The sequence below is a fragment of the Blennius ocellaris genome, assembly GCF_963422515.1.
Source record: "Blennius ocellaris genome assembly, chromosome: 11".
Taxonomy (NCBI): Eukaryota; Metazoa; Chordata; class Actinopteri; order Blenniiformes; family Blenniidae; genus Blennius; species Blennius ocellaris.
In genome coordinates, this window is record NC_137660.1 from 18,876,214 (window position 1) to 18,894,406 (window position 18,193).

The 18,193-nt window shown below is 38.7% G+C and overlaps 1 protein-coding gene across 1 annotated transcript; it reads left to right on the forward strand.

Moving 5' to 3' along the window:
* Nucleotides 1-1,051: 1,051 nt before the first annotated feature.
* gnrhr4 (gonadotropin releasing hormone receptor 4) lies at nt 1,052-17,894 on the forward strand (the record flags this gene model as incomplete). Its single annotated transcript, XM_080504730.1, has 4 exons — nt 1,052-1,567; nt 15,828-16,032; nt 16,118-16,560; nt 17,856-17,894. 4 exons carry the CDS (start codon nt 1,052-1,054, stop codon nt 17,892-17,894), a joined length of 1,203 nt encoding a protein of 400 aa, XP_080360856.1.
* Nucleotides 17,895-18,193: the final 299 nt, after the last annotated feature.

Sequence of the window (18,193 nt, forward strand, 5' to 3'; positions counted from 1 at the left end):
TGTAACTCTACAGTGGCCCAGCTTCGGCCTGAGTTCAGCATGTTAGTCAAACTTAAAATAAATAGCCAGCAGGTATTTTTTTTCATTTTTTTTTATTTTTGACAGGGTATTGTTGCAATACATGGCTGAGCTTTTCCGGAATAAGAACGATAGCAGGAAACATTGTGTTGTAAGTGGCTGCAGGCTCTTGCGAGTCCAAACCAGAAAATAACAAATTCATTATATTGTTATTTATGAGAAGTAGTGGGGATACAAAACAGATGAAATAAGCTTTTGTCTCTGGCTCTCCTGAGCCACTCTCCTTCGCTACAATAATATTAATAATAAAAACAAAACAAAACAAAAAAACATATTGCAATTCCCCCCCCCCCCCCCTACCCGCTTTGTTAACATTTAATTTTTTTAAATAATCTGCTGCTGCAGAGGTGTGGTTATCAGAATTTGAGTGTGGCTTCGAGCACTTCTCCTCGAGGGGACCCCCGTGGATGATGAATGGATCAAACCAAGGCGAGCTTCTGGGCTCAATGTGCGCGGCGCGCAGCGAGGCTGAGAGACGCGCACTGAAGCAACAGCTGCAACAGGAACACTCCGCCAGGCGCCCATTAGCTCTCAACATCTCACCCTAGTTACAGGTAAGCTAATTTTCCACTTAGTATTGTCCCCCCCCCCACCTAATTTGTATTTGACAGGCAACAGAAAACATGGAAGAGAATTTTGTCAAAAGTTCAAATAATGATTACATGTTTTAATGAGAGTAAATTGTGTATATCTCATAAAGGCGCACAATTCAATGTCTCTCTTTTTAGGGGTTATATATTGTATTGGGTGCAGGTTCTAGATATTCTTACATGTTTTGAGGTCCTTTCTTGACCGCTGCGTCTTTTTTTGGTGCGCATTTCACCTGTCAAGCGATCTAATCACACTGCGTTTTGCTTCGATCAGTTCTCACAGTTTAGATTTGCAGTTAGAGACGCCGATGGGGAGAAAAGACGAAATCTGAGTGGAACTGGGACTCTTTCAGCCCAACCTGTGCGCCCTGCCGGTGTCCATCATGTTCCCCCAGATGACGGATCCCGCGGTGAATGAGAGCTGTCAGGAATCCGCCTCGACGTGCAACCGGAGCGCAGGAGGAGACGCGCTGGAGCTGCCCACCTTCTCCACGGCGGCAAAAGTCAGGGTCATCATCACCTTCGCCCTGTGCGCGGTGTCGGCTGTGTGCAACTTGGCGGTGCTGTGGGCAGCCAGCAACGGGGGCAAGCGCAAGTCCCACGTCCGGATCCTCATCATGAACCTGACCGTGGCTGACCTACTGGTGACTTTCATCGTGATGCCGGTGGACGCGGTGTGGAACATCACGGTGCAGTGGCAGGCGGGAGACGTCGCCTGCAGGCTGCTCATGTTCATGAAGCTGGTGGCGATGTACTCCTGCGCCTTTGTGACGGTGGTCATCAGCTTGGACAGACAGTCAGCCATACTGAATCCTCTGGGCATCAGCGAGGCCAAGAGGAAAAGCAAAATCATGTTGACTGTCGCCTGGACGATGAGTGTGATCCTGTCGCTCCCTCAGGTGAGATAAAACGCGTTTCTGTGTTGTGTCACTCTTGGACTTTCTCAACCTGCACTCGTGTGCGTAAAAATCATATTACGCATATCACTAATATGTACACCACTAAAATCACGAGGAATGAAAGGAGACAAGTTCAAACAAACTTTTTGTTCACTTTTATAATGCAATCACGAGAGACAACTTCACTGACTGACATCACTTGCAGCATGCAATGCCAATGAGCTTATCTAAAATGCACACGTATTGTAGATCCCCATGAAATCAATAACAATTCTGAACAGATGCATCAGGTAAATGAATAATCATGCAAAGAGTCGCAAAACCACATTTAGGAAGAAGCAAAACACAGGATGGTGTTTTGAATTGTTTCCCTCACAATTAAGACATTTCCTAGAAAAAAAAAGATCAAGAATAAAGTCTTTTTTTTGCACTCTCTTCTATTATGTAGGGTAAGTTTAGTGATTATTTAGGTATATTAATTAAGTATATCCATCCATCCATCCATCCATCCAGCCACTACCTTTTATTAAATTTTGCAAAAAGCCTTTCTTAAACTGAACTTGTTAAATTTTGCAGAAAGATGAAATTAAAGGTTATTCCAAATCATCCTTATGCCTGAACAAAGAAACACTAAAACAAGTTTCCCATATTAGAAGCAGAGTGCATCAGGTTCACTGAGTCCTTGGTATTGCTTTCCATTATGTTTGTAATGTACATACTTTATATACCACACCTAAAAGGCACCCTGCTTTTCATCCATGTTGAACAGCATAACAATCCCAGCAGATGTGTTAAAAAATGCTATATGTACATACCAAAATTCAATTAAAATTTGCTGAATGGCGGGTATTAAACCTTTGGCGTGGGTCTGATTTTCTCCCGTACATAATTACACATGGTCAGTGATTGCGGAACAATGTTCAGTTATTACAGTACTTGAGATTTCTTCAATGTACCAACAAGGCAGCAGCTCAAGAATGCCATTGGATTTCTGAGCAGACGTACATCACTGGACCTTACCGGCCCACGGGATTTTCAGAAGGTTAGCAAATATCAAAAATCATAGATTCAGTGTGAAATCACTTTCTTTTTCGCTCAACCTATTCCAGTGAAGCTGCACGTCAGCAGTCATGAGACAAGAGGTGCAACAGATGGATTTCTCACAGGTCCTCAGAAAATGTACTGAGTTAGTCAGCAGCAGATATCATGTATATAGTGTTTTCTTTAAATATTTGGTAATTTTTAATAACTGGACAGTTTGTCTTCTTTAATTACAGAAAGAAATAGATATAGAGGGCTTTTTATGTGTTGATATAGGTTATCTAACTGTTAATATCTTTGCAGTTGAGATAGTTTGCCCAAGAATGATTCACTCAATGTGACGTTATAGAGCAGCAGAGTCACAACACTGGCAGTTGGAGGTGGATGGGGAAGCAAAATACTGAGTATGAACCAGGGATGCAATTTTGTTTTAATTGCCGACTAGAGAAGAGAGCTTTTTGACAGAAAATTTACTGGTTCAAATGTCTGGATCAGCAAGAGAAATATATGAAGAAAGTGACAGTCACTGTCTGGCCCCACCGACTTCACCGACACTGTGAGACCCTGAACACTCATCTTCTCCCCCTGAGACACTGCAGTGCAGCAGCCCACCTGTTTGTTGCCGACGTGCGTCGTTTACCCTTGGATAAGATGCGAGGAACAATCTTCCCAAGGGGATTTATCGAAGTGACTTCACTTTTTGCAATCGCAATGTATTAAAACCAAGGGTGTTTTACCGCCGTTAATTTTTATGCCTGAACCTTGTGGAACGTTACCAGCAGTGCTGTCAGAACACAAAACTGCACATTTCCAACAGATGTCCCGTTGCCTGCAAGCACAGAAAAATAGCCTTGCTTCTGTTGGAGAGGCAAGACACACACAGGATATTTAAAGGTTAAAAGAAACAGTGCAACATATGCTGGACGGCAGACAAATCAAACAGGGTACAGAAATCAGGTGGGATCACAGGTTACCGCTCAACTGATTCAAGTCAAAGCAATCATCAGCACATTTGTAAACGTGCCAAAAAAATTCCTAGTTTTTCTATTGAGAATCTCTTCCTTGACACATAACGTACTCAAATGCATTATTTTTACCATTTGATATTGGAGGGGCTTCTAGATTTAAAAAGCTCTGAGCCTTTACTGGTTGTGGTCTGAGACATTTGAAAAACCTTCCTGCAACGGTGAGTCAGAGCAGAGTCATTAGCATTTTACTGAATTCCAACAACATCCTTATACATTGCAGATATAACTTACCGATGGCGGCTGTCCTCAGCTCTGTAATGCAGAATGGCTCCTGCATGGCTGTTGTCATGTGCTCAAAGTCAGTGAGGTTGAAATGTGACCCCTCTAGACACTGTTCATTGTGCTTGCACTATTCAGCACCCTCATTATTTTGCAGGCCACCTTCCATGATAGCAAGTGATGCTGGAGACTTCATGACACCAAAGCTGCTTTGCATATAATGTGGCTGGATGTTGACTTTAACACCCTCACGGTCTGATACACTTTGGTTTGGAGCTAATGATGGAATGAAGTGTGTTTGGGGAGATGATGAAAAAAGAGAATAACACACATTTCAAGGTTTCTCCAGGAGTCATAAGTGGTATGCTCAGTCAGTTTTTTTAATTAAATTTTTTTTTTTGGGACACCCAGCATCACAAGTACAAATATCAACTAACACAAGTCCAAATGTTTCTTGTCATCAGTAGTTCTACTTTATAAATTGTAAGTGAAGTTTTTATATATTTTCTAATTGAGCCAGAATGCCAAAATGAAGTTACAAGTTTGAATCAAACACCACAACATTCACTGCAACATAGATTTTTAGAATTGTGTATAATGCAAGCATAACAAAGACAAATTAAAACATGATGCGACACGATGGGGCAGCGATTTGTGCTCACAGTGAAAATGTTGGTTCCAATACTGGCCAGGCCATTCTTGTGTGGAGTTTACATATTCTCCCATGTGTGCGTGGGTTTCGTCTGGGTACTCCGGCTTCCTCCCACAGTCCAAAAACATTTCTTTTAGGGTCACTGTTGACCTTAAATTGCCCCTCGGTGTGAGTGTGTGTGGTTGTTTGTCTCTGTGTATTTGCTCTGTGTTGCATTAGCCACCTGTCCAGTGTGAACCCTGTAATAGCCAACAGTTTGCTGGGATCTAATCCAGCCGTGACCCTGAACAGGATAAAGTGGGATAGCAAATGGAAGGATGGATAGATATGATTATTATGCTTGTGAGGTAGCTTTAATCTCTCTGAAAAAGACATTTCCTCAGAGGGGGGTTGTTGATCCCTGACAATGGAGTTGCACATTGAATATAATGTACAATTCATTGCAGTAATCATATATGATACTGCAATAAATCACCCCCCCCCTCCCCCCTAAATTTTCTTATATGTTCTTGTCAGAGATTCACAAACAAGAACTTTTAAAGTAGCCGGCACTGAGCTTCAGCTCATGTTCTATGAACCAGTCTGATATGAGGTTTGTGTGTGCTCACAGGTATTTGAAGGTTAAGAGCAAATTAGTAAAATTATTTAATACTCCTCTTAGGATTAATTAGTTGAAGTGGTCATACCTGAGGTTTGTTGTGGCTCAGTTTTAGCAGGTTAGACCCTATATCTCCCTGTTTGTGTCCAAGGCCCTTCAGCACCTTGCATGGTTTGTGAGTGTGTTTGACGGGATGAATGTGACTTTTATTTGTGGACTATATTATAAGATTTTTTTCTGTGGTTTTTTTAGGTCTTTTATATTGCTTTTCATTTTATCACAGCTTTGTCTTTGTGTCTGACATCCTCACATATTGTCTTTATTTATTTGAAAGTAGGGCTGCACAACATCTCATATTGTGCCAATAAGGGTTGCACTTTATTCCTGTGTGCAGAAAGCAAGGGTATTTGCTCAGATGAATAAATGTTCTTTTCTAAATTCATTGTTGATTCTAGGATGTAGTCTAAATAATATACATTTTTGTCTCTGTATTTATGATATACACATAAATGCAGGAGCATTTACATATTCTTTGATACTGAATAGGACAGGCGCATGGATGCTCATGAGGATATTATTTTATTGATAACCTTGGAGGTTTCCCACAAAAGACTCAGATTTAAGATGTCCTTTATAAATGTGAGACTTATCAAAGGACATCAATCAGTGGTTTCACTGCGATCCCAATATCCACCGTACCAGAAGAAGACTGAATTGGATCTGTCAATACAAGCCATTCATCCCCCTGGGATGTATTTCTGTGTGCCCTCCCACGTGGTGCAATAGGTTTTGTACACTGCATGGCAGAAGTAAAGACCTCCAGATTTCTCTGCTTAAAAATTCCAGCAGCTGGAATGGGAACGCTCATCTCATATCTATAACTGACGCTTGACTGTCAGGGGAAGCTCAGTGTTTGCCTTTTTTTTTTTTTTTATCACAACACGCAGTATCTTTATCTCACTTTCAACTTCTACGCCCTCTCACGGACGCTCTTGCCACTTTCTCGGCTTTGTCAATATGAATGTCTGTACATCCTGTACAAACAGCACCGTGTGATTTCTAAGCAATTTAAATAGCCTCTTGCAATCCCTTGTAAAAAAAAAAAAAAGCACAGTAAGCATTCATGCCCCCCGCCGCATTTTTCCAAATCGGTCTCAGCTTTGTGTATTCAAGCTATGCATTGCTATCAGATACAATACAGCAGCCACTGATAAACCGCTGTGATGTTGTATGAACTACAACCTCAAAGCACTAAACATGTTTATTTGATGTAAAGCTGAAAAGCTTTCACCTGTGATTTTGATGAATATATCAAAGTCTACAGTGTCGGATCAGGTGGGTTCTGTGGCTAAACACTCAACATGCCTTTTGTTGCCTTTCAATAGCCAGGATTGATTGGATGAGTCTTAGTCTAGAGAGAGAAAGGCAGCTGGTCACATATGAAACATACAAACCTTTTTTGTGATTGTTTCCGATTTTATTATGCTTTTCTGTATTCATATTTGTTATGATATACCTTCTAAAATGTGTAATCAAACGGTTTCCTGCGGTTTTTGTGCTCACGACTAAAGCTTTTAAAGTGAAAAAAAAATGAAAGAAAGGTATGTAGTGGTAAATTAGAAATACATTATTTCTATGTTGGATGTGTAGATCAAGTCCGCTATTTGCAAAGGTACCTGGAATGGTGTGACGTGTAGGGTTCTCTGAGGTTGAGGATGTAACATTTATGAGTTAAGTTGATCCAATGGAATGGATTAGAGTGTGTGAGAGGTTTTAACGTATTCATACTCTTAATTGCTTGCTTTAATGTATTTCTTTGTAAAGCACTGTGAATTGCCTTGTGTCTGAATAGTGCTCTATAAACACATGTGCCTTGCCTTGCCTAAATAATTTATGCCTTGCGTAAATGCATTATAAAGCCAAGCATTATTGTAGTGTGAACAACTATAAATGTAATCATTTGGCAAATGATATAGCAATCTGATGTTTAAAGAAACTTTACTCCCAAGTACTGTAGGGAATGTGTTATAAAGTAACTACCGGTGGTTTTAGCAGTAATGAACAATTTCTGTCACTAAACTGATAATGGAGTCAAAATTTGTTGTATATGATAAGAGTTAATGAGATACAGCCGTCCTCTCTCGTTAGCTTTACCACTAGCCACAGTTTTTGTTTGACTATTTTATAATTTATTTCTTATCCTTTTTGTTGAATTGTTGAAAAGAGAATTGTCTTATTACTCCTGAATCAACTGGTTTATGGTCTGCTTTAAGGTAGAAGTAGCTCACCTAATCAAGACTGTAGTTTACCCCCAAAATTTGGTTGGTGCTTTTTTTCTGTAGAATAGGCGTTATCCTGAGTTTTACATGAAATCTGAGTTCAATTGTAGTGAGGACTTAACAAATGATTAATGCACCCAAAAAAGACATACACTATAACTGGAACTTATTTGGAACTTAATCGTAACCCTCTATGTTTTCCAATACTACCGGGCTGTGGATAATAACAGGGCTGCAATGTTTCAATTGTACCAACACAGCAAACCCACTCAGCAAGCACTAAATTCAAGGTGCAGCAACTTCACCTTCTTTTCCTGCTCAAGACACTCACACCTACTATCTGTTCCCCCCTAAACAAGGATAGGTAATTAACTCGACTAATAAATCACGGCACCGGAACATACAAATATATACATCTTACATGCACATAAACCTCAAGAAATATGATATAAGAGGGAACACCAGTTAAACAACAATTTAATTTAAAATGAGTTCATCAATTTCCATAATGATTTAATCAGTTGTCAGTAACACAGCTATGTGTTCATTATCAAGACATCCACATTAAAAGAGACAGTGAATTAAAGTAAAGCACAAGTTACTCTGTTATCATCGGTAATGTGGTAGTAACTCCACAACTTCCTATGCAAGTAAATTAAGGTAAATAAAAATGCATTTTCTGTCAAATTCCCAACACTTTTGGCATGACATGGAACAAAACTCCCCTGGTCCGTCGATGGAGGAATAAATACAAGTACAAACACAATTATTTGTGCTTGTGCTTGTCCATACCAGCCTCAAAACTGACTGCTTATTTTCTTTGAGTCAGAAATGGTCCCTATAGAGTTCACATGACAGGCATTAAACCTACAAGGCAGGTAAATTACTTCTCCTTCCCTGGACTTGATGGTCATGTAATTACTGAGGTTCTCTTCCCTGTGTTTTTCCTCATCCTAGTCAGGTCTGTAGATTTTAAGCCATGAGCAAAGATATTGGTATGATTATTCGCACTTTATGAAAAATGTGGAAAAATACATTCATCAAACAATATTTTTCTTGATGTAAATTGTCCTGACAAATATTTGTTTTTTTAGAAACTGAAACTCAAATAGTAATTAGTTTGTGGAGAAGTATTTCTGCACTCTGAACTTCTAAATTAGATCCGCAGGAGAAGAAAACCAAACAGGCTGCCACTGCTGTCAGTGAAGTACAGGAGGCTGTGGATAAATGAGCACAGGCTCTCCAAAATTGGACAGTGGAGGTTTGGAGTGCTGATGCTTTTTGAATTTCCACTGACGACAGGGTCAAAGTTCAGTGTAAAGAACATGAAAGTATCCTTTCTGCCGTGAGTCAGGCTCCTGCTGGCGGTGTGATGTGTGGGGAGTTTGGGGACGAGTTCTTGAATGACTCCAGGTCCCTTCAAATGAATATAACTAAACCATTCAGTGGTGTGGCTCATGTTCATGCATTTATCAATGCATACCCAGTTTCACCAGGGCAAAGGTTTTATACATTTATCGACACAGCTACTGTCACCTCCGAGTGCTTTCTTAAGCACAACTGTTATTGAGGTGACAGTCATGACGTTTTGATCCACTGGAACCCCTCAGGGATGTGGAGGAATGAAAGATTCACACCGGGAAGGTACTCACCACAAATTTGCTGCAGCTGTTGTGTCAATATTGATCAACGTCTTTCTAGCACCGTCTTCAATCTATGTCATGGAGAATCAATGCAACCTTGAAGGCAGTTCTGAAGACCAAGTCCAGCACTAGAAAAATTTACATAAAGCGTAACCAGTGATTGTACTGTAATAATTCTACATTACAGAATAGAGAATAGATAGATTGATAGATTAATAGGTAGCTAGATAGATTGTAATAATATAATACTGATGGTCAATGACATGTACTGTGTTGGTGTGACAGGCTAATATAGCCAATACCCAGTTGACCCAAATCTCATGGGGGCAGGGAAGGACTGTCACATCTCACTGTTAATGCTCTGATAGTACAGCGAGGAGGGACAAAGAGTTTGCTGACATTCCAAAGAATGGCTGGAGCTGTACATGATGTACAAAGGCTTCATTGTCATACTGCATTGTGGATATATTGTATGTTGCAGAGACTGCAGCAACATGTGCAATTCCCTGTATTTGAGACTAATAAGAGAATATATATTGCGAGTGGTGGCAGCCATGTTTCACTTACATCTTTAACTTTAATGAACAACACATTGATGCAAGCAGTGAGAAAGATTGGCACTCTAAGATAAAGTTTGTTCTTTAATACCAATTGTCAGTGTCAAAGACCTATTTTGACACACCCTCAAAAGAACATGATGGCAGTAGGACATGCAACACAAAACTCTTTACTCATGGTTGCAACATTACGATAATTAAACTAAACTAAACTAACTAAACAACAAAAACTCAATACAAAACAACCCCTAACAACACTACAAGACCAATATAACCCACAATAATGGCATTTAAAGTCTGACCAACCCAAACTTCCATGATGCATTGCAGCACAACAGTTCAGCCCTTGCAATCTGCTCTGCCACCGCGACAATATTCACAACCCCTTCTAATGCACAGCATGGGTAAAAAAATGACCCATTTTTCCTAATGTGATTTTCTATGACATTTTTCCATATTATTACAGTGATTTGTTTTAAATAATCACTTTAACTGTGGGTTTTTTTGCCCTAAAAAGCACATAGTTAATAATATGAACATGTTGTCATTATATCACACATGCAAATACCTCTGATAACACCTCTCTCTCTCTCTCTCTCTCTCTCTCTCTCTCTCTCTCTCTCTCTCTCTCTCTCTCTCTCTCTCTCTCTCTCTCTCTCTCTCTCTCTCTCTCTCTCTCTCTCTCTCTCTCTCTCTCTCTCTCTCTCTCTCTCAAGTCAAATATATATCTAAACATTATCTAGATCTAATGTCAACAAATTTGCAGGAGGAAAAATAAACATCTTGCTGCAGGTTCTCTCAGAAGTATAAGCCTTCATTCCCTGCGGGCTTTAGGCTGCATATTTGAATAATGAGAACTATAGTATAACATTTTTTTTTTCTGCCTGGCTTCTGTTCCTTCTCCTTGTAATTTATGTGTGGAAATATACATTTCTATATTTCACAGCTTCAAAATACATTCTAAAGCACTGCAGCGGTTTTGGAAAGCCAAAAAACAAACAAATGTCTTGTATATAGAGCTTTCAGTTTGTTTCACTAAATCAACTAAACAAACACGTTTCTGATGTCATCGTATTGTGCTGTACTAACTTTAAAAAAAAAAAAAAAAAAAAAAAATATATATTTTTAAAGCCTAAACCTAAAACCAGAAGCTAAAGGTTTAAATAATGTGCACCTGTGATGTGATTCGCTACGCTATCCTGTTCTTGTAATGAAAAGAAAAAGACATAAAATACACCTATGATATTAAAAGTGTCAAGAATGAAATAAAAACCTGATGTTTTTTTCTCAAGAGGCCACTATTAGTGGAAAGTTTGTTTTCATACCTTTATTGTGAAACTGACCTTAAACACAGGGTTGTACGGTGGCCCTGAAGTGCAAACCACAACAACAAATCACTAAACACAACAAATTGAAAAACACAACACAAATGAAAAAACACAACTGCAAATTCAAAAACACAACTGCAAATTCAAAAACACAACTGCAAATTCAAAAACACAACACAAATGAAAAAACACAAAGACGGTAACTTAAACAGAAAAGGTAGATACCAGTTGGCAGTGAGAGATAGCACTGATTGGACGATGGGACAGCACTGATTTTGAACCGGAGGTCACTTCGCTTGTGGCGCGTTTAGTTTCAAGAGGAGAAAATATCGGGAAGGAAAGGAGTAACAATGTTTTGTCCAAGCTGCGAGAAAGAGTTGGTAGAGGAGTCACCAAACTTTTCCATGTTTTGAAATTCGTGCTCCAGGCAGAATAACTTCCGGTTTCAAAGGCTGCACTGCACCGTCGTCCAATCAGAGAGATCGTCTGCTGCTCGTCCATTAAAGTTAATATTGTTGTGTTTTTCAATTTGTTGTTGTGTTTTTTTCATTTGTGTTGTGTTTTTGAATTCACAGTTGTGTTTTTCAATTTGCAGTTGTGTTTTTCAATTTGTGTTGTGTTTTTCAATTTGTTGTTGTGTTTTTTCATTTGTTGTTGTGTTTTTTTCATTTGTGTTGTGTTTTTCAATTTGATGTTGTGTTTTTTCATTTGTGTTGTGTTTTTGAATTTGCAGTTGTGTTTTTTCATTTGTGTTGTGTTTTTCAATTTGCAGTTGTGTTTTTGAATTTGCAGTTGTGTTTTTCAATTTGTTGTTGTGTTTAATGGTTTGCTGTTGTGTTTTTGAATTTGCTGTTGTGTTTTTCAATGTGTTGTTGTGTTTAGTGATTTGTTGTTGTGGTTTGCACTTCAGGGCCACCGTAGGGTTGTAATGTTTGACTCTATAGAATTCTGTAAACCAAACCCAATTTAAAAATGTTTCAAGCAATCATGAAAATGGAAATGAAAGCAGCACAAAAACATTTCACTTTCCCATATTCCCATACAGGATGTCCACTTACTTTTTTCTCTTCATTTTATATGGCTGCTATCTTGGCCACAAAGTCTAAACAGGACTTTCTGGTTAAATGATAATAAAGACAGATAGACAAACATAATACATTTATAAAATATGCAGTTGGAAGGTTAAACATCCATTTCCCACAAAGCTTTACATTCCTTAGGGAAGTAGAGGGAAGTAACTGATCCAACTGACATTGAGTGGAGGCAGGTACACACTGGGCAAGTTGCCAATTCATCCCAAGGACATTTCACAGTCATTTATTAAGCTAAAACACATTTGTTTGGCTGTGTGGGATGATCCAGAGAATCCCCACGTATGCACATAGACAACATGAAAACTATACACAGAACATCCCGGAATAGAAACAGGGATATTCTCCGCGTGAGATGATAGTGGCGGCAGCCACACTGCTGATATAATCATATCATTGAAGCGATCAAAAAATAAAATCTAAAACCCTGCACAAGAGAAATACAAGGAATTGAGGTTTAACAGACTATTTTGTGAGTTTTCATACTGGTTCTGTGTGGAGGGGTTTGAGAAGGAGGTCGGACTCACAAAGCAAACAAATCCTGTTTACCAAGAGACAGACAGCCAACTTTGTGGCATATTTGTCATCTTTTCTTCCTCGTTTAAAGTAACGTAACTGTGTCGTCATTCCTGTCCATTTCTTTGATAAAATGCTGCTATTGCTCATGTTTCACCCTCAGTTTACACAATTACAAAGTTCGTTATTCAAGACTTAATGAAACTGGTGAAAAAAAAAGGAAAAAAATATCATGCAACTTTGACAGTACAGAAGTTGTCTTTCATGATTTTTGAAATTGTATTCACGGTTTTCAATTTATTCTTTTTTTATTTACATTTCATGAGAACACAATTTAACATGAAATTAATGTGGGTGATGTAATGGAAACAGGGGTTTATTCCTTTTGGGGCATATTTGTTTGTCTGCAAGAAGTACAGTTACAAGCATTTATTTTATAGTGTTGAATATTTATGTGACTCTCAATGAATTCAAAGTGTGCCCGATGTGTCATGGTTTCATCATTCTTTCAAACATTTCATTCATCAGACGCACACAGCACGTGGTCCAAGGAAAAGTTCCACATGTGAGTCTTGACATCAGTTCCTGCATCCAGACATCACCGGTTTCGTTTCTAAAGACAAATGACATGTTTTACATGCAGGAAGACTGAAATGCAAACAACACTGATGAAGATAGAGAGGCTCCAGAAAGCTCAGCTGGAAACAAATCGCACACATAATATATTCAGACAGAATATATGTGTCCAGATTGTTTGTGTTTTTCCTTCCTCGTCTTCTTCATCTCACTGCTCCAATCATAATTTATTTAACTTATTGTATGAGAGAGATTCTTTTTTTTTTTTTTCCCAGAAGAACTATTCTAAGATTTAACTCTGCTCATGACTCAATGGAAAACTAACTGCATCACTAATAAAGTGCGCAGTAAAGGTTCTACAGTGTATGTGGCTCAGTACAAGCCTTAATTTCTCTGTCCTTGTGTCCCAGTCTTGGCCAAGATGCTAAACTCCCAGTTTGAGAAGCTGTCAGACTGGTCTGTGTGTGTGAATGGGGGTAAATATGGCTTATGTAACGTGTTGAGCCAAGCAAACTGTAAAGACACGCTATGTGATGCATTTATCATTTGATTTTAGACAACCTTTTAACAAAAGTCCAGTATTAATAGTGATTACTATAAAGTCCATTTCAATAGTTACGTAACAATACAAAAGCATCGGACCCACTTCTTCTACTTTTAACTTTTGATTTACACAAATATGATAGGAATGCGGCTGTTATAAGAATAAAAACTCACTACAACTGTCCCCCTCTATGTTAAACCCTCATGCTTTATAATTGGCTACCAGCCATGTAATCAAAATCCAATGACCTTTCCATTAAAAGCAATGACCTGGCTACTGGCAGTATTTGAAATCCTGTTTTTTTGCTAAAGAAATCAGTTTGACAATGGAATTGTTCTCTCACTCTACCAGAAGACTTGAAAGTCTCAATTACGCTCACTTTTTGGGTGCTAAGACTGTTCTTTGATTTTCTCGTGAGCAGTTGGTGCATTAGCTCACAAAGGTGCAATAAGAGAACGAGACACAAGGACTGAGCAACGTATTCAGCACGGTGGACCGCCTCACTAACTCGTCCACCGTTTCCAGTCACGTGCTCATTACTGATGATACAAAAAGTGCAAATGTTTTCAGGGTGTCAAAAAAAATGAAGATGATAGAGGGAAAATAATTTGTTGGCTGCTGGTTCAAGCATATCTATATTGAGTGTGATGCGCAGAATGATGTCATTATCATGCAGATTTGACATTAGGCTGCAATAAAAACCCTGTTCTTGTTCTGAATGCAAAGACTGTGGTGACTTTAGATAGATAAACTCGGCAGTAATATGGGGCTTTTGGGCTATTTTTTTTCCAATCCCAGTGGTCACATTTTGATTATTTACCCTGCCCTGTATATATTGTCAAAATCTGTCTCAAAAGAAGGATACAATAGAGTCCACACATGGATGAAATTGGGAAATGGAATCAATGGAGTCAAAACCAAGTTGAATATGTGGTTATTTCATCAGTAATAATGTGTGTGAGTAAACCCAAAATTTTCCAAAAGGTGTTTGGTAATAGCTGCATGGTAGTTTAGTACTTTATGCTCTTCTCTCATACAAGAAAGGTTGTAGGTGAAAATTTATAAATTGCTACAATGTGTGAGTGTGTGGTTGTCAGCTCTATATTTGATCTGCAACATGACAATTGAAAGCAGATCAACATGTAAGAGCACAATCTGCAATCAGAGGAGAAAATCAACGGATTCTAACATGCTGGGATAGGAAAGCGCTGTTGGATAGGTTCGGTTCAGAAATACTGAAACTTCAAATCTTTTCAAATTGACCCTTTATATGGAAATTGAAGGCAGGTCATTGGAGACCTTGACAAAGGCAGTATCAGTGCTATGAAACAAGTGGAAGGCATCTGGTTGCCGTGTGTGTGTGTGTGTGTGTGTGTGTGTGTGTGTGTGTGTGTGTGTGTGTGTGTGTGTGTGTGTGTGTGTGTGTGTGTGTGTGTGTGTGTGTGTGTGTGTGTGTGTGTGTGTGTGTGTGTGTGTGTGTGTGATCAGTGTAATGTGCTGAAACATTACATATATCAAGGTCACTTGTATCATATATAACGTAGCATACTAAAACAAAAAGACTATAAAACAGATATCTGAAGTCGACCACAAGGTATTTTCTTAAATGTGTTACAAATGATATACATGTAACTCTAAACAATGACTACGGATTTAGCAATATTTTGAAAGTAAAACGCCTTCTATAACCACACACATTGGCATGGCCTTGAATGACTCAGTTCAAATCAATACATTTTATTGTGAAATGCAGGAAGTTTATCTTTTGTTGTTGCTGTGTTTTAGGTGTATCAATAACTCTCTCGACTCGATACCTTCCCTCTGCAGGCGAGTCTTTCTCTCGATGTTTTGTAAGATAAAAAAAACCTGAATTTGATCATGATGAATGCGATACAAAGGAAAAGAGAGACCTGACTGTCTGCACTTAATTGAAAGCGAGAGGCTTTACCCCCGAGTGAAGTTGCTATAAATGAGCATGAATTAGTCTCATCAATGAATTACAGTTCATGCCACAAAGGTGAAGGACAAACTAAACTTTAAACATCAATGTTATACTATATACTTATACTATTTTTTCCATCCCTGTTTGAAGATTCATGAGTGAATCATGACGCCCATTCAATAGGAGCTTTGTCAAATGTTTCTCCCTATAGAAACATTGCTATTCTTGTCTCGTTTCTTTTCACAGATGTTTATATTTCATAACGTGACCATCACGGTACCGGAGAACTTCACCCAGTGCACCACCCATGGCAGTTTTATGCGGCACTGGCAGGAGACCCTCTACAACATGTTCACCTTCGTGTGCCTCTTCCTTCTGCCTTTGGTCATCATGATCTTCTGCTACACGCGGATCCTTGTCGAAATCTCCAGCCGCATGGCTCGCAGTAACTGTAAATCCCTCTTTGGTTTTACTGTTGAATTATATCTTGTGGACCACGTGCAGTTTGACTGACAAGATACTTTGTTCTCTTCTAGTGTTGTCTCGAGATGTTCATCTCCGTCGGTCCCACAACAACATCCCCAAAGCTCGGATGAGAACACTCAAGATGAGCATTGTCATTGTGACCTCATTCATCATCTGCTGGACCCCGTACTACCTGCTGGGCCTGTGGTATTGGTTGTTCCCCGAAAAAATGGAGGAGACCGTCTCTCACTCACTGACTCACATGCTGTTTATCTTCGGTCTCTTCAACGCTTGCCTGGACCCCATCACCTATGGCCTGTTTACTATTCATCTACATCAGGGCCTGAAACGATGCCGTCAAAGTTCAAACGCACGAACTGAAATAGAAAACAACACATGCGTCATGCAAATGACTTGCCAGTTGTCTCGCAGGCAGATTGCTTCGGCTAGTCAAACTACACACTCAGAGGAACTAAACGACAACATCAGCCCAAAAAATGCCCCTGTTTTTCCAGTAAGCAAGATATAGTGGCTCGAAGTATAAAAAACAAAACAAAAGAATTCCTCAATACGTCTCATACTACATCGTCAAGTAAAGTCTTTTTTTTTTTTTTTTTTTTTTTTTTTTAAAGTTGAAGGTCTTCAAAAAATGAGCCTGTTTACTTCTGTCCCACTGATGTAATCAGCACTGGATTACAGCCTAACTCTGGTTGATTCCTCCTGTGGTTTTGCGCCTCCGGATGCCACCGTTGACATTTTGAAATGGCTCCAGAGAAATATGTGCTGTTGCACTCGAGAAGTTTTTAGAATAATCTTGGTGGCGGTCTCAGCTCTGTGGGTTAGAGAGCGTGGCCGTGCATCAAACCAAAGGTGGTCTCCAGATTTTCATTTGGACTTGAATGAATATAAATCGGATTGAAGTGGCTAAACAGTGCCAGAAGATGCCCTGCACAGCTCCAGCACTGTATGACTGGGTTTACATCGAAACTTTGACTGAGTGACAATCAGTAGATGCGAGTCTCTCTCAAATGTTGCTGCTGAGTTTTAGTTATGTAATGTTGTGTTTTCTTCTGTAATGAAATGGAAAGTTGCAAATTGGTGTTACCTTCATGTACTGTTAAGTCCATTTCTGTTGCTATTGTTTTATGACTTTATGATATTCTGTGTTTGTTTAAAAACAGGTTCTCTTGCTTTTGATGGAAAAACGGCTTTCACTATTGATCATAGTGCTGTATGTGCAATATAGAAAAACTGTGATTTAATTTTATTTTATTTCAGAAATAAATGTGAGTATGTTCATGATTGCCCAAGATGGCCTTTGAAAAAAAAGAGAGTGAATTCTGTATTGAATGTAATTGCACTGGGTGTTTTTGACGTGGTATTTTACTGCTTCCTTTGTTAAAGATCAATTCAATGTTCACTGTGTTGCACCGACGTCTCAGTGACAGCCTGATAAATCCAAACATACCCTATGTCATTTGAATATTCTATATTTATAAGTGTTATTTGCTGACTATGGTGTGACTTATATTGCGTACTCTGAGCAACAAAAAAAATAAGTTAATTGAAATTTTTATGACCTCATGAGATGTTTTAATGTCCTTTCACAAAATATTTTTGTTGCATATTACCTTTCTTTAAAAAGAAAATTTTGGCTCAGTATAGTATGCTCAGTAAGCATAAACTGTACTTGCAATGTGTATATTTGATCAATAAAACAAAACGAATCAGCAGTTGTATGCAAGTCTCTAACCTCATATTGCAACCAGGCTTTTCATGTTCTCTATGTGAATGTTTCTTTTTTTTCAGTGGGACCTGAAAGTGCTTAGAATGAAGGATGAGCTGTAACTGGCAATATCATTCTTAATTTTAAGACTATCAAGAGGAGGTACTTATTAGTTGCTCATTGAGTGTTGTTTATCTTATTTTTGCTGGCTAAATAAATTATGTATCTTAATAAAGAGGTATAATTGCAAACAACTTCTTTATTTTCTAACATTAATTTTATGGTGGACATTTTTCAAAATCGGATTTTTCTTTGCAAGTCATTCACCAGAATCCTCTGTACCTGTGATACCAAACAAGAAAGACATTTTAGCATTCATTAGACATTTCATTCATTATTTATTAACGATGAAAGATTGTTA